The sequence below is a fragment of the Myxocyprinus asiaticus genome, chromosome 25, assembly GCF_019703515.2.
Source record: "Myxocyprinus asiaticus isolate MX2 ecotype Aquarium Trade chromosome 25, UBuf_Myxa_2, whole genome shotgun sequence".
NCBI classification, from domain to species: domain Eukaryota; kingdom Metazoa; phylum Chordata; class Actinopteri; order Cypriniformes; family Catostomidae; genus Myxocyprinus; species Myxocyprinus asiaticus.
Genome location: NC_059368.1, coordinates 12,537,757 through 12,559,871, shown reverse-complemented (window position 1 = coordinate 12,559,871; position 22,115 = coordinate 12,537,757). Strand labels below are relative to the sequence as shown.

The following is a 22,115-nucleotide window of genomic DNA, read 5'->3' as shown; positions in this document are numbered from 1 at the left end:
AGATGCTCAGTTCTTTTCAGAATGGAAACACTTAAAATAAGCCTTTATTATCAAATCTCTTGTAGCCAGCCCTCTCTGCTGGAACAACAGGGCATTCTTCTTTGTGGCTTTTTTAAAAAAGCAACATCTGGCTGGTAATCAGACAGTTTCTTTTCTCTGTGTGCATCTTGTTAGGTCTGAGACATGGGTGTGTAGAGGGTGGCAAGCGCCTATTATTCTGTCACCAAGCTCTGAGACAGTGTGCTCTCAGCAGAGGTGTGGCAGTGCTGCTGGTCTGTGGTATAATTAACTCTGGCCCTAAAACACATTGTTCATCCATAACTTTCCATCATTGTAGCCCTTCCAGCTTGACATCACTTATGCTTACCAAAGGTCAGCTCACATTTGCATGTTTGCTATAGATCGTTTTTCACTTATTCAGACTACTTCAAAAGCAGATAGTCTTTTTGGTGTTCTTCCCAAATATTAAAACAGTATTTATCTGCAACTTTTTATCAATATATTTTATCAAGCCTATTCTATGATTATATATTAAGAAGTAAATTTATCCTTTCTTAGTGCATCAGATATTTCCACATTACAACTGGTAATCTTTGTGTTAGCTGCCTGTGACCCTGCTTCATTTTAATAATGCTAAATATCTTGACATTTTCAGCCTGTTGAAGTGGGTCTGTTCCATTCTCTGATATTCAAGATTCAATCACGCCAGCCACGGTGACTCACCTCGTAAAGTTTGAATAGCTGAATGGAAAGTCAGTTAATATGCTATCTTGTCTTATGGGGATAGGTGTTCTTTATAGAGAAAATATGTAGAATGCTTTGCTGAAGTTAATTATTGGCTGCTGTTGAAAGAGACAGTAATTGGAGACTAGCGGCTCCTTTGATCTCCTAAGGCCAACAACGTTTTTGCTGCTTCTAATCTGAGGCCCACAGTCAGATTTGTCATTGTAATGAATGAATTGAAATAGAATGGTTACTGAACATATGAGGGTTTTTTTATGGTAACTAGTCAAGTACACTAAAAAAATTTAACCTAAAGAATGTTTCATGTGGTAACACCTCAATTACAGTAACAGTTTTATTCGAGTCATAAATAAAATTTAACATGACTGAATCATCCTGACTACACCAAAAAAAAAAAAAAAAAAAAAAAAAAACATTCAGGAAGAAATTATGGTAATAATTATGTAGCTATTTAAGATTGCAATTGCTTCCACTTTTTAAAAATTGTTTACCAAAAAAATAATGTAAATTAGATGGTGGATTATTGGTCTGGGGGCAGAGCAAATGTATTGGTATTTTTGTGCCAGTGAACTGAAGTTTAATACAGATTGTTATATTTTGTGATACTATACATCCCCCACCTGTTAAATATATCTGATCTGAACTGTATGTTATTATTCTATATCTGCATGCTGCACTGTATTGTAGATGTTTAATTTATATTCTTATTATAGGATATATTACGAGACAAATTGCACAATAGTACACTGGGTGCAAGCATCTGCCTTTTTACATTTTTATTATGAAATCCTTATAAAATAAATTATTCTATTATTAGTAGTAGTAGTGTGCGGGCCACCCACCAAGTACCTGGTGGATCACATTGTCACTAATTAGCCCTCCTCAAGTTATATTTGTGGTCAATTTTCTAACAAAAAAACTTTTTTAATACCTCTGCTAGTATTGACACTTCATGCCCAGAGAATGTCTCCCCATTCCTTTTTATCTCAGTTCTTAATATATAAATTGTCAAGACACATTCCCTCATTAAAGAGCTATCTACAGGTTTGGTGCTTGCTCTGTTCTGCACTAATGGTGGGGCATGAGTATAGCGGGCTCTGTCCTGTCATTAGTAGTAAGTAGTGTTAATTGGAGACTCCTGCAGTGGAAGGCTGGTGAGAATGTGATAGGAACAGAGGGTTAGAGAGAGAGAGTGAGAAAGGGACAACATTAAGGACACTCGACTAAACCACTCAGCTACAGTAGACCTATTATTAGATGATTTACTGTAACTCTAAAGAGGTTGTTGCTAGCTCTTGTTCTTCCAGTAGTAAGGCTACTTTAGCACTCAAAGCTAATGGACTTCATTCTGTGTGGTCCTTGGCCTCAGCCCCATAATTAACATATATGAAGCAATAGTGTAGGACAAATTATCCCTCTTTCTAAAGGATTAATTATACATTATTCAGGTCTCAAGTGTCTGGAGGGGCCTGGATTGAAGTTGGGGTTCAATTCATCCCAAAGGTGTTCACTGGGGGTGAGGGCTTTTGCAGCCCAGTCAAATTCTTCCATATCAGACTCAGGAAACCATTTCTTTATGGACCTTGATTGGTGCCCAGTGCCATTGTCATTCTGTAAAATAAAAGGGCTCATGCCAAGCTGTTGCCACAAAGTCAGAAGCACAAAATTCTCTATATTGTCATACTATGCTGTAGCATTTTCTTCACTGGAATTATGGGGCTTAGCCAAACCTGTTAATTTGAAGGGATGTCCACGATACTTTTGGCAATGTAATGGATAAAAGGAAAATTACCTGTTGAAATGAGATTTTAAACCCATCTGAGATCTAACATAAGGAAAGATTATTTAAAGTAGATTATGTTGACAATTTCAACATGATAACTGTAATTTTCTAGTCAAAAAAGATGCATCCTGTCCATAATCACATACACTTCCGTATAATAATGAATAATTACTAAATAGAGCTGTTACAAATAATATTACTTTGTATTTCATACTGGTCACTGAATATTTAGACTATCATTAAGGCAAAGTATCACAGCTAGAACGCTGAGCACAGGGTCAATATCACCTAAAATCACACGCAAAATTCCCCAAAGATTTCTTATATGTGTTTGTTTATGTGTGCCACTGAAGAAGCACAAATGATTGTGCCTAAAGTTAGTCAGATGTTCAAAATCCCTGAAGTCTAACAGATAAAAACTGATCCTCCAGATGGGCCCTTCTTATCCCAGCTGCCAGTGCACACTTTCTTCGTGATTATCCAGCATTTTTCACTGAATCCACTATGCCAAGGAGATAATTTATTCTTGTTGTTACCTGTTGTTTTTGGAAATAAACTTTAAGGATAATGTTTGGATGAACTAAAATTTATTTACTCATATTCATGTTGTTCTAAACCCATTTGACTTTCTTTCTTACATGGAACACAAAAGGAAATGTTAGGCAGAATGTTATCCTCAGTCACCATTCACTTTCATTGCATCTTTTTTCTATACAATGAAAGTGAATGGTGACTGAGGCTAATATTTTGCCTATAACATCTTTTGTGTTCCTTGAGAGAAGTCTTAAGTGTTTGGAACAACATGAGGGTGCGTAGATGAAAGAATATACATTTTTTGGTGAACTATGCTTTTGAAGTCAGTATGCCAATGGCAGTTGACAATTTGGCCTCTGATTGAAACTAATAGATAAACTAAGGGAAGCATCCGAGTAATAACTTACAGTACATGTATGCTCAAATATGTTGAAGAATTTATTTTCTGCACATTTTTACATTTATGTTTATTATTTTTCTTTTTGTGAAGATGAGAATGTGGCACACAGAAAGCAATTAGACAGGACAAGCCTGTTTCACTAAAGCATTTAAGCACTTCTCTCTTTTTTTCCTTTCTTTTTTAAATCCAGGATATTTGTAGTGTTGATGGTATGTTGGGCTTTTTCTGTACCTTTAAGGGTAAAAAGCTGGGACAGGTCAAGCTCCATTGAGCCCGCTTACATAAGGGTTGAACTGAACCACATTTCCTTTAGACTGCTGTGAACGGCCTCCATAGAAAAGATTTGTGCCTTTGGATATAGTGTCTTGAATGATAAATGTCCTATCCTTGCCTCTGCACTGAAGCAAGCCCTTGTCAGGTATAAACTGTAGTTGATGCAAGCCATAAGTCTTACATACTGTCATGGAAGTTGCCATCAAAAACCCATTCCCCACAGCATGAAAGACATTGAGACTGCCATTTATATAATGTGTGGATTCATGCTTGTCAGCGGAGGTCATCACGTAATTGATCAATTACCTGACATGTTTAGAAAACCAGGTTGAAGCACTTTGCTTGCTGCTATTTATGTAGTTTACTTGACTGTTGACTTTAATTTCTTAAAGCTGAAGTATGTAATTTATGTGCCACCAAACAGAATTGCAAAAATAAACTTTTTCAGAACAGCTTTCTGAATACACCCCATGTCTGCCATTGGTCAAACAAAGAGATAACCAATGACGTGGGTTGGGGACTGAGTAATATTGTTGGGTCGGGTCTAAGCAGGTCGTTAAAAACAAACTAATAGTTGTCTCTGCATATTAAGCTGGGATAAGAGAAAGTATTTAACACAGAAAAAGTTACATACTTCAGCTTTAATGTAGCATCACCTTTACAAAATACATCAGTGTAGAGCCCTAGAAAGAGATGAAGTAAATAGCAAAGTTGGGCAGAATTTTGTATTCAAATGAACTTTGTGTTCAATATGTGGTGGTACAGTGTTTGGGAAAATTCAGGAGCTCAGTTAACACACCTCCACAAATGTTCTGCTTTGACTACGCCACCCTGGTATATACAGGTGCATCTCAATAAATTAGAATGTCATGGAAAAGTTCATTTATTTCAGTAATTCAACTCAAATTGTGAAACTTGTGTATTAAATAAATTCAGTGCACACAGACTGAAGTAGTTTAAGTCTTTGGTTCTTTTAATTGTTATGATTTTGGCTCACATTTAACAAAAACCCACCAATTCACTATCTCAAAAAATTAGAATATTTTGACATGCCAATCAGCTAATCAACTCAAAACACCTGCAAAGGTTTCCTGAGCCTTCAAAATGGTCTCTCAGTTTGGTTCACTACACAATCATGAGAAAGACTGCTGATCTGACAGTTGTCCAGAAGACAATCATTGACACCCTTCACAAGGAGGGTAAGCCACAAACATTCATTGCCAAAGAAGCTGGCTGTTCACAGAGTGCTGTATCCAAGCATGTTAACAGAAAGTTGAGTGGAAGGAAAAAGTGTGGAAGAAAAAGATGCACAACCAACCGAGAGAACCGCAGCCTTATGATTGTCAAGCAAAATCGATTCAAGAATTTGGGTGAACTTCACAAGGAATGGACTGAGGCTGGGGTCAAGGCATCAAGAGCCACCGCACACAGACATGTCAAGGAATTTGGCTACAGTTGTCGTATTCCTCTTGTTAAGCCACTCCTGAACTACAGACAACGTCAGAGGCGTCTTACCTGGGCTAAGGAGAAGAAGAACTGGACTGTTGCCCAGTGGTCCAAAGTCCTCTTTTCAGATGAGAGCAAGTTTTGTATTTCATTTGGAAATGAAGTTCCTAGAGTCTGGAGGAAGGGTGGAGAAGCTCATAGCCCAAGTTGCTTGAAGTCCAGTGTTAAGTTTCCACAGTCTGTGATGATTTGGGGTGCAATATCATCTGCTGGTGTTGGTCCATTGTGTTTTTTTGAAAAGCAAAGTCACTGCACCCGTTTACCAAGAAATTTTGGAGCACTTCATGCTTCCTTCTGCTGACCAACTTTTTAAAGATGCTGATTTCATTTTCCAGCAGGATTTGGCACCTGCCCACACTGCCAAAAGCACCAAAAGTTGGTTAAATGACCATGGTGTTGGTGTGCTTGACTGGCCAGCAAACTCACCAGACCTGAACCCCATAGAGAATCTATGGGGTATTGTCAAGAGGAAAATGAGAAACAAGAGACCAAAAAATGCAGATGAGCTGAAGGCCACTGTCAAAGAAACCTGGGCTTCCATACCACCACAGCAGTGCCACAAACTGATCACCTCCATGCCACGCCGAATTGAGGCAGTAATTAAAGCAAAAGGAGCCCCTACCAAGTATTGATTACATATACAGTAAATGAACATACTTTCCAGAAGGCCAACAATTCACTAAAAATGTTTTTTTTATTGGTCTTATGATGTATTCTAATTTGTTGAGATAGTGAATTGGTGGGTTTTTGTTAAATGTGAGCCAAAATCATCACAATTAAAAGAACCAAAGACTTAAACTACTTCAGTCTGTGTGCATTGAACTTATTTAATACACGAGTTTCACAATTTGAGTTGAATTACTGAAATAAATGAACTTTTCCACAACATTCTAATTTATTGAGATGCACCTGTATACCCAGGGAAATACCTAAAAAAAAAAAAGGACACAGAGGTTGAATATCTCCAAAATGAAACCATGAGACGTGGGTATTTTTGTAACCAAATATATTTCTTTATTAAATCACAATAAATAAGTAAAACCTGGATGAAAATACAAAATGTCAGTCTAGACCACAAATAAGAGCAACCAGCATCTCACAAAAGGTTGCAAGCACGAGTCCAAGGGAAAACAAATCACAAATTTACACAAAATAATATGGAGATGGGGCTTACCAGTAGGAAGGCAGGCTGGCTCGGGCTTCAAAGATCCCTAGAATAATAAATACCCACACATGCACTAAACCACGCACACACGCACTTCAGTGGGGCCAACTGCAAACACCTACACACCGCACTCAGTGAACGGGGAATTACCACCCCATGGGATGACCAGCCTGCTTACTCTGGGCCCCCAGCTCCTGTAAAATAAAAAGACAACCAATCATCAAGAAAAAGAGAAACAAATATATAAAAATAAAATAAAATCACAAATACCAAATCACCAATAAATAACTAAAGACAAATGATCAACACAATAACTTATATCCTACAAATCAAAAGAACATATACAAAATCAGATTGTAACACTACAATCCACATATTAAGAGAGGAAAGAAAAACAGGAAAACTACACACTCAAACCTGGGAATTGCAGACTCCAGTAATTATGAAACGCACCACAACAATGGGTTTAATATAATGGATATAAGATCACCAGCTGTAAGAGTAACAGGTGCCAGCGTATCCAGAATCAACCATCAGATTGAACAAATAAATAAATACATTTAATATATATAATTAAACATGAAAACTAGCAAAATAAACCAAAGCTAAGCGGCCATAGTACAAGCCATGCAAAATAAAGCAGGGCAAAAGCAAGCAACCATAGCACAAAAGAATAAAGCAAAACAAAACTACACGGAAATAAAGAAAAAAAAAAAAAAAAAGCAGAAGTAAAACAGCAGCGTCAAAGCTTCAGGCCATGCAGCGACAGCGAGATAAGCAACGCATATGGGGAATACCTTCTTATACAACCTAACTGAAACCTCTCTACAGTAACGCCAGTATTCTAATATTGGTGGCGGTATTCTAGCTATGGTGTTTGAGCCCGCCTGTTTTGGCACGAAACTGTCCGCTATAAAATCAGGTGCACAAACACCATTTCCTCAGAATTTATGACTGAGAACAAGGAGCGCTTCACTCGTACCTCAAGAACTCAGAGTCTTGTAGTGCAGCTAGAGTTCGCCATGTCTCGCTCCCTTCGACTGAGTTTACATACGTAACCGAGACATTCCCTTACAACTCGGTACACTCGACATTGCGTAGCAACGCATATGGGGCATACTACACGACAGAATTTCCCAGAGAGGAACATGATGCCTCAGTCTCGTGGGACGGCGACCGACATGAGTATGCCGCAGTGATTGATCCTCGTGTTGGCCAGGAGGGGAGCACTCATAACAATATATGAACTAGTCATATAGTATGAATTAACTCCTTATGAACCCAGTTGGGAAGGGAGATAATTTATAATGAAAGTGCTTGTGACTTTATTGTAAATTATAATGGCGTGCATGCAGGTGGTTGTGTAAATGATGGGGAGCCCGTACTGAAAGGGAGGGGCATAAGTATATATATGGCCAATGAATAGCAAGTGCTCTAAACAGAGGACTTGAAGAAAGAGACGTTACGTCTAGGTTGTAAAACCTAGGTTGAGAATGTGTTTAAGTACCATCCTGCTGCAAAACATATGTCTTGTAAGGACACACCATTCATCCATGTCCATGAGGAGGCCATGCCTCTAGTTGAGTGTACTTTAACACCAATTGGGAAAGTCTTAGCCTGCAAGCCAGGGCAATTGCATCGACAATCCAGCGAGAGAGCATTTGCTTGGAGATGGACATTCCTTTTGTGCATCCTCCATAGCATATAAAGAGCTGATCAAACAGTCTGAACTGGCAAGTACGCTCAACGTATGCATGTAGTGCCCGCACAGGGCATAACAAATGCAATGATTGTTCCTCATCTGAATTAAATGGAGGGGGGGAAGAAGGCCTGAAGATGAACCACCTGCACTTTGAAGGGCGTGGTTAGGATCTTAGGCTTATAGCCTTTCCTGGGTTTGACAGTGGCTCTTGAAAGACCGGGGCCAAACTCCAGACAAGAATTGTTGACTGATAGTGCATGCAGGTCATCTACCTGTTTTACTGAGGCCAGAGCCAGCAGTAGTGCTATCTTAACAGAGAGCATGCACAAATCAACTGAGTCCAAAGGCTCGAAGGGGGGCCCTGCGAGAGCTTTGAGGACTAAAGTTAAGTCCCAAGTCAGGACTGTAGCCGGCCGAGGTGGGTCTTGCTCCCTTAAGAAACTTTGATTAAATCATATTTGCCTATAGAGGCGCCGGCTTCATGTGTGTGATATGCAGAAATAGTTGCCACAAGGGGCCTGGGTAGCTCAGCGAGTATTGACGCTGACTACCACCCCTGGAGTCACAAGTTCGAATCCAGGGTGTGCTGAGTGACTCCAGCCAGGTCTCCTAAGCAACCCTATTGGCCCAGTAGCTAGGGAGGGTAGAGTCATATGGGGTAACCTCCTCATGGTAGCGATTAGTGGTTCTAGTTCTCAGTGGGGCGCATGGTAAGCCTCCACATGCTGGGAGTCTCCGCGGAGTAATGCATGAGGAGCCACGTGATAAAATGCGTGGATTGACGGTCTCAGAAGCGGAGGCAATTGAGACTTGTCCTCCGCCACCTGGATTGAGGGGAGTAACCATGTCACCACAAGCACCTACAAAGAAGTGGGAATTGGGCGTTCTAAATTGGGATAAAAGTGGATACAAATTTTTAAAAATAAATAGTTGCCACATACACTTTGTGCGTTGACGGGGTGAGTCCTGTGTCTAAATTGCTCTTGAAGAAATATTAGAATTTCATATATGGGGCAGTTTTCTGTGTCTTTCCCATGTAAGAGACACCAATCAGTGAACACCTTCCATTTTAGCGCATTGAGGCGTCTCGTGGATGGTGCTCTGGCCTGTAAAATGGTGTTCATGTCAGAACACGTCAGTTCTGACATGTCTAGTGTACCCCATTCAGGGGCCACACATGCAGGTTCCACAGCTGGGGCTGTGGATGCCAGATTGTGCCTTGTGCTTGAGGAGATCCCTCAGCGGTATTTCCCATGACGAGCTGTACAGCATCTCCATCATTTCCGGAAACCATGGCTGGTTGGGCCATTTCGGTGCAACTAATAGAACCGTTTCTTTGTCCTCTCGGACTTTGCATATGACAGAGTGAATCAGGCGTACCGGGGGAAACATATTTGCGTTTCGCCGGCCATCTGTGCCATTGCATCCGCTCCCAGCGGGGCTTGGGACTTCGAGTACCAGAGGGGACAGTGGGCATTCTCCACGGAAGCAAATAGATCGATTTCTGCTTTGCCGAATATTTCCAAATCCTCAATACAGTTTGAGGATGAAGTCTCCATTCGCCCAGTATGGCGTGACAGTAGGTCCGCACCGTAGTTCAGGAAGCCTGGGACATGCCACTCTCAGGGAGAGGAGATGATGCTCACTCCATCGGAGGAGGTGACGCGTCAGTCTCAACAGTGGCGGTGAATGAATTCCACCTTGGCAGTTTATATATGCTACAACTGCCATGTTGTCTGAGCGAAACAGGACATGACAGCTCGCTATTTCTGACTGAAAAGCCTTTAAGGCTAGAAATACAGCCGATAGCTCTAGGCGGTTGATGTGCCACGCTTTCTTCGCCCCTGTTCAGGGGCCGAAAGTCGGGCGTCCATTGCACATGGCCACCCAACCATGGTCACCACTTTCCACCTGACAACTTGCCCCAGCACAACACCTCACTGGTAAAACGCAAGAGATGTTCATGGTGCTAAAGCAGCTATACATCAGCGGGATATAGTGATGTGCATGCGCCCTTGGCGCCAAGCATGTTGTGGCACATGGTACTTCTGCCAGCACTCCCATGTGGTCCCATGTGTAAGAGACCTAATGGAATGACGGCCTCCATAAATCCCAATGCTTTCTGAAACAGCTTCAGTGGAAGTGAAGCCTCAGTTTGAACTGTGAGAGACACTGTAGAATGGCCTGAACACGCTAACTCGTGAAGTGCGCGCACCTGCTCGTGAGATTTTTTGGCTGGGCGAAGAGCGTGCTTTTCACCCCGTTCACATTGGGGCCCAAGCTGTTTAGATGCTGAGGCAGTAAGACCCTGTGCTGGCATAACAGAACCTCTGATTGCACCAGTAACAGACTATCGTCGAGGTAGTTCAAGATGCGTATGCCGCTCAGTCTCAGAGGGGCAAGAACCGCATCGATGCACTTCGTGAATGTGCGGGGAGTCAGAGACAGTCCGAAGGGCAGGACTTTGAATTGATACGCTGATTTGATGGCGTCAAGACTGCAGGAACCATTCATCAAGGCAAGACTGTTCTCGGACCTCACGCTCCTCGCGACAGCCCTTCCTAGCGAATTCCCCTGAGGAAGGACCTTCTTACTCGGGGACGGGGCACCATCTGGCACCCGCGACCAGACCTCTGGAATCTCCACGTCTAGCCCTTGGACGGGACGCGGAATAGCTAAGTGGCGTACCACCCGCGGTGGTAGACACGATCACTAAGGCTAGGGCTCCCTCTACGAGGCACCTGTATGTCTTGAAGTGGCGTCTGTTCCCTAAGTGGTCTTCTTCCCGACACGAAGACCCCCAGAGATGCGCAGTCGGATCGGTGCTTTCCTTCCTGCAGGAGAGGCTGGAGGGGTGGCTGTCCCCCTCCACCTTGAAGGTGTATGTAGCCACCATTTTGGCACATCACGATGCAGTGGATGGTAAGTATTTGGGGAAGCACGACTTGATCATCAGGTTCCTGAGAGGCGCTAGGAGATTGAATCCCTCCAGACCGCGCCTCATCCCCAGTGGGACCTCTCTGTAGTCTTTCGGGGTCTACGGGGAGCTCCCTTTGAGCCCCTGGAGTCAGTTGAGCTTAAGGCACTCTTTGAAGTCTGCCCTCCTGACTGTGCTCACTTCCATTAAGAGGGTAGGGGACCTGCAGGCATTCTCTGTCAGCAAATCGTGCCTGGAGTTCGGTCCAGGTTACTCTCATATGATCCTGAGACCCCGACCGGGCTATGTGCCCAAGGTTCCCATGACCCCTTTTAGGGATCAGGTAGTGAACCTGCAAGCGCTGCCCCAGGAGGAGGCAGACCCAGCTTTGTCGTTGCTATGTCCGGTGCGTGCTTTACTGGGTCGTTGACGCTATCATGATGGCATATCACACTCAGGACGTGCTGCCCCCCATGGGGTTACGAGCCCACACTACTAGGAGTGTAGCGGCCTCCTGGGCCCTGACCAGTGGCGCCTCTTTGGCAGACATGTGCAGAGCAGCGGGATGGGCAACACCCAACACCTTTGTGAGGTTCTACAGTCTCTGGGTTGAGCCGGTTTCGTCCCGTGTATTGTCAGGTACGAGCAGGTAAGTTCCGGGACAGCTGGCCAGGTGTACTGCTTGCGCATAGCACTTTTCCCCTCCCTTGAGGTGAAGATGTGCGCTTTTGGCCCTGAGTCATGTTCACAAACTGTGATCCCTGGATGACTTTCCTCCTTAGCCCTGTGGCAGATGAGTTTGCGGAGAAACTCGCTGTTGGCCCAGTACGTGTGCTAATTAGGCCCTGTACTGGGGTAGGTGCTCCACATGTGCTGGTTCCCCATAGGTGACCCCATGTGATATCTTCCACTAAATCGTTTCCCTGTCGGTAAACTGAGTCTTCCTGCCTTCTAACTCTGGTCACCATGTTTGTAGAAACTCCTCCCCCCTCGGGTAGGACCTACCATGCGACTTCTCCACATGACATACTTCCGACAAGACTCTGTAAGACACTGTGAAGTATTTCCACTCAAAATACACCCCCCCCCCCTTCTCTGGGCGGGGTGTGGTCTCTGCGGTGTCTTCCCCTTTGGAGTGACACCCCCCTGATGTAGACATTTATGGCCCCCAGTCGGTTAACAAATTCCACTCTTTTTGGGGATTAAAAAAAAAAAAAAAAAAAAAGAGGAAAAGAGGCCACGGCTGGGCTAGCCTGTCCCTATTGTTGGGCAGTCGACTTGTTCCCAAAGGACCGTTCGACGCTCATAAGAGCGTTGGGGGAGGTTACGCGAAGGCCTGGTGCGCTGGCTATGAGGCAAACAGCGTTCTGACCATCTCGCACCACCAGTCCACGTAACACAGTTCAGCTAGTTGTGGCATTTTGTATAGGGACCCCTAGTGTCACTACATTGACACAACGTCGAGTGAGTGACAGATAGGGAATGTCCTGGTTACTTTCGTAACCTCCGTTCCCTGATGGAGGGAACAAGACGTTGTGTCCCTCTTGCCACAACACTGAACTACCCGTTGAAATGTCCGGGACCTTGTCTCGGCTCCTCAGCACAAAACCTGAATGAGTGGTTGCATACCAGCTCCTTTTATACCCATATGTCCAGGGGAGTGGCATGCAAATTCCACTCGCCAATTCCCATTGGCCTTTTTTCAAAAAGGGGCTCCCCTAGTGTCACTACATCGACACAACGTCTCGTTCCCTCCATCAGGGAATGGAGGTTATGAAAGTAACCGGGACGTTTTTCCTTTTGTCTCTCCCACTTTCCTCTGAGCAGGTACTAATTACTGCCACCTGTTTCCCGTTACCATTGCCTGCTGTGATTGGCCTCCAAGAGGACTGTGGCTCACATAAAAAAGGCAGAAGGAGAGAAGAGGTGCGCATTGGAAGCATCGTTTGTGAGCTGCATAGAGAGGTTACGTTATGAGCAACCACAAGAATAGAGTTGAGCGTTTATCCTTCACAAGAGAGTTTCATCTCTCTTGCCCCAAATGATGTCTTTTTCAGCTTTGCTGGTGTTAGTCTGTTGTTGATAAACTATAATCTTAATTCTTGTTTCTGTTATAATTTAGTTAACTTTTGTTAGAAGATTTATTATATTGGGAAATTTAGTGGGGAGGCGGGTGCAGATTTATTTAATAAATATTTTCTCTTGTTTATTCAGAGAAGGAGACAAGGAAGTGTGTTTTTCTTTTGTTTCTTTTTAGGCAAGTTATCATTTTCCCTCTCAAGAGAACATTCTTTATGTTTGTTGTTTTGGCTTATATCCCCACCTGAAGTTTATGATAATCCCATTATTGTTATACAAAATAAATAACAATATTTGAACTGACCGTTCTTTATTTGGGTGTATTGTGCTGGGGCCGGAGACTAGAAATTCATTTCTTACCCCATTTATCGATTTATCTAAATTTATTTAACTTTTTACTCTCCCCCCAGACCCTAGACGGGAAAATTGTAACAACAAATAGTAACACCTGTTTCTCAAAACGGCACTTAGATTGCTCGTTATAAAGATCTTGAATGCTTCGTTACAGGAGCTGTCCAGTAAAATGCTGAAACCTTGGCCAATATGTCCAGGAGTTTGTCTTCTCAACATGACAATAATGCAGAAATACTGACAAGCTTGGAAATTAAAGTAAACTTGTTGAGATGCCAAAAGTTAGGGTTAGGGTTAGGGTTAGGGAGTGGTGGTGGCATAGTGGACTAAAGCACAGAACTGATAATCAGAAGGCTGCTGGTTCAATCCCCACAGACACCACCATTGTGTCCTTGAGCAAGGCAATTAACTCCATGTTGCTCCAGGGGGATTGTCCCTGTAATAAGTACACTGTAAGTTGCTTTGGATAAAAGCAGCTGCCAAATGCATAAATGTAAAAGTTAATGATGATCACAGTATTTAATTCAATAATGATGGCTTTAAGATGGGGTTTCAGATTGATGCTCACCTTGATTAATGATAGAAATGCATGTGTGAACACATGCAATGTGAATCTTAATAAGTGTCTCTAATGTTGCCAAAGGTGTGCAATGTTGCACATGGTATTGACATTTATTTTCCTAAATTAAGTTTTTGAATCAGTGAATGTAAAACCTGGTGAAGTACTTCTCGTCAGTTAGTGCAAACTGTCCCTTCATTTACCTGTGCATTTGTCTTCTGGATTTTTGGAAAATAAATAGGTAACGATCTAAAATAACTGAATAAAATTTTATTACCAAATATTAAGCCTAATATTTGTATATATATTAACAGGCCTACCAACTCCACTGATAAGTGCCATTAATTTGTTTAGGCTAATCAATTTATTATAATGTAACACAGGGCTAAATAGAAAAGAAATTTAACGCTAAAAAATGGTTACATTTGTGAAAGGCAAGTTGTTGAATTTACAAAATATTTCACTTTATTGTGCTTCAGTTCTTGCACTTTCGCTTGGCATACCCAAAGCCTTGTTTCTGGCTTTCCAATAATCAAAATATATCATTACAAGTTATTCAGTGTTCCTTATTCTCTGATAAACTGTGAGAAATGTGAGAAAGATGCATTTAAGCTGCACTTATGACTTTAGAGCGGTTCAAAGCCCTCGTTAATTTACAAAGTTTTATGTTATAGCAATTCTTTTTGGGAAGCTACTACTTTAGTGATACTAATGTTTTATAGTGCCTCGGGAAACCCAGCCATGGACAAATAAATGAAATGAGACAACAAAAAAATAACTTCCAATTTAGGGACTGGTCACCCTTCTACATTATAATGCCTACCAACAATCAGCGCTTCAAACATCTGAGTTATGTAAGAACATGGACAATGTATCGGCAACCTTTTTTATAAACATTTTTAAAAGCCAATGCATTCCACATACTAGTCTGCGCTTCACTACCTTTTGATAGAGATTGTGGTAGCTAAATAAAACAGGCTGTGTGTCCAAGTAATTTTGAGTGCAGATGCGAGGGACATCAATACATCAACTAATATTTCTCTGGCAGGCTTAGGTTGCAGAACCCATGTATATGCAGAAGAATGTTGGAACAAAGCCCTCTTTATAGACAGGGCTTCTTGTCTATAGACCCTTCCCTGACTAGTATGGTTTGTGTCACAGGCATTCTTTAGTCCGGTTGTTTGATGAGTGAGAGATAATATGTAGTTGCAATAAAAGTTGAGCAGCAGTGTATAATTATTCTGTTGCACGGCATTGAGGAACTGATGATGGCACGGGTTGACCAATCAGTGGAAAGGTGTGTTTCATGCCCACCCACATGTGCAAATCAAATATTGATCTACTTTCTACCCACAAACAATTTTGAAAAACAAACCATCAAAACCTACATGTGCTGTTCTCTCTACCTGTAGCTTTGGTCTTCAGCAGTCAACACCCAATTGCATTGCACCACCTACTGATGAGAACGAATAGCATAAGGCTGAGATTGTTGATCAGTAATCTGCGGCTATTCCTGCTGTTCCCGGATGTAGAAGGTTGAAATTCCAACTGAATTTGAACCACTGAATTTGAGGAAGTGAATTTTGTTGAGTGAAACAGAACGGGCTGAATTTTACCTGTCGAAAAAATTTAGATTGTATTTTCAAATGAACTGAATATTTTGGAAATTAACTTTGGAAGGTCAATATTAATTATTGAATTTTTAATAATGAAATTAGTTGTGAAATGTTTCCAAATTAAATATTCAATGCTAAAAAAATACAACTTTGTAAATGAAACAGATTTAAATGCAAGCACTGATAATACAATGCATTTATTTTTTTGATTAGCGCAATTCAAAAAGCTTTTATGCTTCAAAGATTTTAGACATGAATATACTTCCATACAGAAGCCTATAAGCAAGAGTGGTTTACACAAAACAGCTAGCAAAACATACGTCAAATATAGGGCAGCGCAGTACCGGAAAGGACGATCATCCGACAGTGACGCAACACCCGGTAACATGTTAACGCCTTTATATGCACTTCCAAAATGAGACATAAATGAACAGGGGCCCGTTGCACCAGCTGTGTGTAAGTTAAACCTTAGCCTAATTGTGGTATAAATAGCCACTAAGTCACAATTTACGCACTACTAAATATTTGAGCGTTGCACCATTAAACTTAGGTAGAACGTAACCCTACGTATGAACTAAATATTTACGGTAGCCTCCGATCAGTGGTAACGGATGGAATAAAAAAGCAGACTGATATTTTATGACATCAATGAGCTCATGTTTTGCGTGACAGGCATCAATCATTTCGACATACAGTATGATGTTGACATTTACACTCGTTTACATTTACGAGAGCGAAAAGAAAACGTACTTTAAGCTTCTCTTCAGCATGAACCCGTTCTAACGGTGCAGTTTTCAGGGTGCATCGCCTAGTATCAAGTTTCAACATATATGAAATATATAAGATATTAAAATGAATAAATGTCTATTTTTCCAGCCTGTTGTATTAGTATTTATCACCCCTTATTTATTTTAGATACAGTTCCTATATATTGTTATTTACACAGGTTAGTACAAACTAACTAGTAGTTACTAAGCCTAAGGTGAAAATATTTAGACAGTTTGTAAACCCTGTTTTGTTTTCAGACAGTTTAATATAACTTTCAAAAAAGTCCAGTACAAACGTTACAGTCACTCGGCAGCTGTCACAGTTGTTGTCCTCAGTAGACTAGACTGTCCAAATTAACAATGCTCAGTCCGACCCTCGCGCCTTCGAAGGCGTGGCCTCACAGACCTCTAGGGCCAGGAGCCGATCGGCCTCCGTTAACCTTGTCTAATAGGTGCTCAAACTTCATTGGCCGATGGCGGCCATGTTTCATGAGATATGCCAATGTCCTCATAGACAGTCATGGCACCTTGGATACTGTGACCTCAGATTGAGCTCATACACATGTGTACCGAGTTTGGTGAAAATATCTTATTTCGTTCGGGCGTTATAGCCATTTTAGTAAAAATGGCTCGCCCTTTTTGAACGTTTTGGCACCCCTTAGCAACCGTGAGTCAAAATTTAAACTTTGTTTTTTTTTTGATAATTATTGATAATCAGACTCCAGAGTATATTTCTGCCCTGGTTTGGTTCCGATCGGGCGAAAAACCTAGGACTAGTTTGCAAAAGTAGGTTTTTAACATGATCTGAAATATTTACCAAACGGTTTGACAGACACCAATGCTTCTTGAGGAAAAGTTGTTTAGAATGAGAAGAGCTATCAGGTGATATATATATTAATTGTGTTTTTTCACAACACTGCATAATATCCAACCATTAACACCTACAAAAATCGTGATAGCACCACCTAGTGGCCAATTTTTTAAAAACTTTGCACAACCCTCTCAGACCAAGTGTCAAATAGGTCCACCAAGTTTCGTTCCGATTGGTCATTGTTAACTTTGTGTAATAGCTGCTGAAATTTGACTGGCCGATGGCAGACATGTTTTTCAACATACATGAATATCCATATAGACAATGATGGCAGCTGAGACAAAGACAATATATGCAAATTTTGAAGTCAATAGGATTAACGGTTTCATAGTTACAGCCAATTTCATGTTTTTTTGGTATTATAGCGCCACCATGTGGCAAAACCATGCCAACTTTTCTGGGTGACCTAAGATTGACCTCTTACATAAGCATGGCAAGTTTGGTGAAGATATCTCATTTCTTTCAAGAGTAATAGCCATTTACGTAAAACTGGCCACTCCAACTTCCAATGTTTTCGCATACTGTAGCTAGCTCGAGTTGAAAGTTCAAACTTTTTTTGATAACTTTTGATATTGAGACTCCATAGAATCGTTTGGCACTGGTTTGGTCCCGATCGGATGAAAAACCTAGGACTAGTTCGCAAAAGTATGTTTTATGAAAAATCCAAGATGACGGAAAAGAAATCGGAGATATAGGTTTTGTTTGGTTTGAGCTAAGGATTCCTACGACAAACGGTCTAGGAGTTATGAGCAGTTTCGCGTTTTTGTTCGCTGTAGTGCCCCCCATTGACCGATTTAGCCAAAATACCGGCCGTCTTTGTTAACACAACACAGATAAGACAGCTGCCAGCTTTACTAGCTTAAACTTCACCACTGTCTTTCGTCACATCCCGCAATCTTCTAACATAATAAATAATTTAATCTTAAATCAATACTTCGTTAGGGATTATATTGGTGAGTAACCGTGTAATAGGCACGATCCGCTCCGCATTGGAGTTCTGATCATGTGTTAATATGCCATAAAAAAAAAATATATATATATATATATATATATATATATATATATATATATATATATATATATTTACATATAAAACAAACGCAGGAAAATAAAACAGAATTACATTCGTTACTCACTGGCATTACTGTCGTGTGCAATATAGTTAGTACTGCTCCATCTTTCAGTACAGGTTTCTTTGCAAAGCCTGAATCATTGTTCTCAAAAGAATCCTTAGAGAAAATGTGCCAAAAAAATGTATAATCCCAAATTGAAACTTTTAATAAATCACTCATTCTTAATGTTGGGATTCTTTAGAAGGCTATGCAGAGATGCAGTTTGTCCACAACCAAAGCACAGTAACGTCAGGGTCCGTTATGCCACATCTTAAAGAGCCCATATTATGCTGATTTAAAGGTTCATAATTTTATTTTGGGGGTCTACTAGAATAGGTTTACATGCTTTAATGTTCAAAAAACACATTCTTTTTCTCATACTGTACATTTCTTTTCCCCGCTCTTCATTCTCAGGCCAAAACGCTCTGATTTACCTCCTGTCTCTTTAAAGCCCCCCTTTCTGAAAAGCCCAGTCTGCTCTGATTGGTCAGCTGGCCTAGTCTGTTGTGATTGGTTAACCGCGTAGAGCCTGTGACGGAAATGTAATGCCCCTTACCATAATCGAGTTTCAGCTCCCCAGTCTTCCTGAGCAGCTGTAAACACTATTGTAACTATGGTAACAGTTTTTGCCATACCAGCTCTAGCCAGAGTCCTATAATGAATGAATAATGAAAGTTTGGAAGAACAAGCTGGTTCTTACGTTGGTTAAAAGCAAACTACAGTAACAATAGTGCAACTTCTAGTTTTGGTGTCCCTGATCTGCTGTCTCTCTCTGAATTCACCATGTTGATTATGTATGTTGAGGAGGCGGGACTATTCAAATGACTCCTACCTTCTATGTCACTAGGGGGGCGATTTCAAAACCAGTCATTTTTGCAGGGTGGAAACAATAAATGCTTTTTGGGGCTGGAGAGGAATTTTTTAATTCTAAAACTTACAGTATGTTTTTATAGTACAGTGACCTCTTACATGTCAATATATCAAGGAAATTTTGATTCCTCATGACATAACCCCTTTAAACAACTTCACAGTTCAAATAATACACAGGTTTTAACAGAATAATTTAGTTGCTTTTATAAAATTAACATTATAATTACTAAATAGGTTAACATTATGCCACAAATGCTGTTGACTGAGCTTAACTTGTTTTGGTTTATTTCTTTGAGAATTGCTTTTTGTCAGTTCTTTAGCTGAAATTTTATGTTGAGTTTGAAATTGAATTTGAATGACAGGAAGAGAAATTCACTCAATCGCAATTCATTGAATTCAACACAGTCACCAAACAGAGGACTTTCATTGGCCCAACAAAACAATGAAGTTCTATACGTTTGTAAAATTTGCCACCTGTTTGATGCCTCGAATTAAATTCAGTTAAAGTTCAGGATTTCGTTTAAAAAGCATTCTCAATTCAATTCTAAACGGCTTTCAGCTAGGGCTGGGCGATAAAACGATCTCGATATTTATCGTGATAAAACAAATCCACAATATCGATGATAAGCTTTTGAGTAATTTTCGATATTTTGCCCATGTTCTTCATCTAGACATTCAGGTGCATGTCACTAAAAACACAAGCAGTTCGGCTTTCTCAGACTGCATGAAGTTGCTAACGTTAGCTGCCTTGCTAATGATTAGGCTACACACCGGCCACCGCGGTCGATTGATTCCATCTGGACTGCAAGACATCATGATGACGGTTGCGCCCTCTCATCGTCTCTAGTGAGCAGCGCGACAAAACAACAGTGCTGTGTACACCAGCTGTGATCTTTCTGCACTGTGTTCTTGAATATTTTTCTCTAGCACTGAACACGCTTAATGTATGCCATGTCCCGCTCAGCACGTGTTAACTCTTTTCCCCGCTGTGAGTAGACATGAGGCGCCGCATAAGTTAACGTGGTACCAAATCGCCTTTAGACCATAATGTTTTTTCCTTCTAAATTTAGCTTTATTAATCAGCATGTTACAAACCTTTAATAATATACAAATAGATTTCTGTTCTAATTTTGTGAAAATTAGGAAAGGAAAGACAATAAAATTACTAGTTGGTAGCCTAGACTTTCTCATTTTAATGAAAATATCAAAACGGTCCATCCTTTTACATTTTCAAATTTTTTCGCAGGGGATACCCATAAACCCCTCTACAGTATCATTCCTCAGTCACAAGGGCTTTTGTGCCCCCGTACTTGGGTATTTGAATGCATAGAAAAATAAAAAATATATAATTTGAAATGTAAAAATATTCAGACAAATACTGGACTGCTGTCATTATGCTTCAAAATGAACAGATGATCTTTTAACATTCATATCCAACTACACTCGATTGATAAACTCTATAAAATGTTGTCATATTTTGGTAGAAGATCCCTCAGACCCCACTGCTTTGACTGTCTCTGGAGTCACAATGCAGTTTAGTAGAGACTATTTTGACTGTTTAGGATTTTCTTTTCTTTTTTTTTTCCTTCTGCCAACTTGGATATTCAACCAAAAAAAAATTGCTAAATGCAAATATGACTGTATATCGTGATAAATATCGATATCGAACAATATGAAAAATAATATTATGATAATATTTTTGGCCATATCGCCCAGCCCTACATTCAACCCAAGTATTAAATCTGCAGGTGACCAAACTGCCCTGCAGTCTAAATGACGGTTTATTTGATGTTCACCGTTTCACTGTTCTGTGTTCATTGGGCTTCAAATCCTCTAAAAGTGCATTTGTCAATGATTATGTTCCTCTTTTAAAAAGCCTAAAGGTTGTAATACATCAGCCAAATTTTGGACTGTATTGCCATGGAAATGCAACTGGGTATGGGCAACAGAAAGGGACACAGCTGAAGTAGTTTGGGTATTAGATATACATGGTAACAACCTTAAGCCCTTCCCAAAGTAGCTGCCCTAAGACTTCCCTTTCTTGTACATTTGTGTCTTTTTTTTTAATGGTTAAACACATTTTCATATCCCAGCATAAAATGCAGAGTCAACTTTAAGTAAGCCATTCGTATTTCTCCAAAAAATGTACACACTGTGGCTATGTAGCACTATCAAAACATTGCTCTGTTTGTTTGAGAATCCAATCCAGCCCGACTAGTACAATTTTCTGAACCAATGGCATGAGTTTGGGGCAGGACTATCTGTATCCTGAACAATGAAGAGGAAATGTTAGGGAAACCTGTTTGAAAACATGCATTATTTTTGCAATTCCATCTTTTATTTATTTTTTTATATTTTTGCCAAGGGAAGTAACTATAGATTCTGAGTTATTTTTCTGTGTTCTCTCCAGTTGGTGCTTCCAGAGTACTCCATCCATGGACTCTTCTGTATCATGTTCCTGTGCGCTCAGGAGTGGCTTACAGTGGGCCTAAATATCCCTCTGCTCTTCTACAACACATGGAGGTGAGCACCTGAACCAGCTTTCTCTCCTTTTAAAGGTTCTATTAGCTAATGTTTTGGAATGCCACCAATAAAATGACACTACTACCTGACTGATATCACTATTATAGGTCTCCTGAGAAATCATACCTGTCCCTGTGATAGCCAGAGGCTATTTAAACAGCAAATAAGACTACGCCCTGCAGAAAAATCCTGCTTAACCAGCATGCAGTTCCCATGCTGGTCTAAGCTGGTTAATGCTGGTTAGTGTTGGTTTGGTGCTGGTCTAGCTGGTGGACCAGCATAGCCATGTTTTTCACTAGCAAAACCCAGCTGCTGAAGTTTGTTGACCAGAATGGTCTTTCAG

The 22,115-nt window shown here is 40.8% G+C and overlaps 1 protein-coding gene across 3 annotated transcripts in view; it reads left to right on the top strand.

Annotated features, from left to right (window-relative positions):
* Positions 1–22,115, top strand: part of LOC127415712 (protein cornichon homolog 3-like) — a 69,958-nt gene that overhangs the window by 33,680 nt on the left and 14,163 nt on the right. For all 3 annotated transcript variants that reach the window (XR_007892978.1, XM_051654546.1, XM_051654547.1), the window contains exon 4: positions 21,660–21,772. Coding sequence is in view for 2 of the 3 variants with exons in the window: in XM_051654546.1 (XP_051510506.1) it covers positions 21,660–21,772 (113 nt within the window). In the remaining variant the exon portion in view is untranslated. The remainder of the gene's footprint in view (positions 1–21,659; positions 21,773–22,115) is intronic.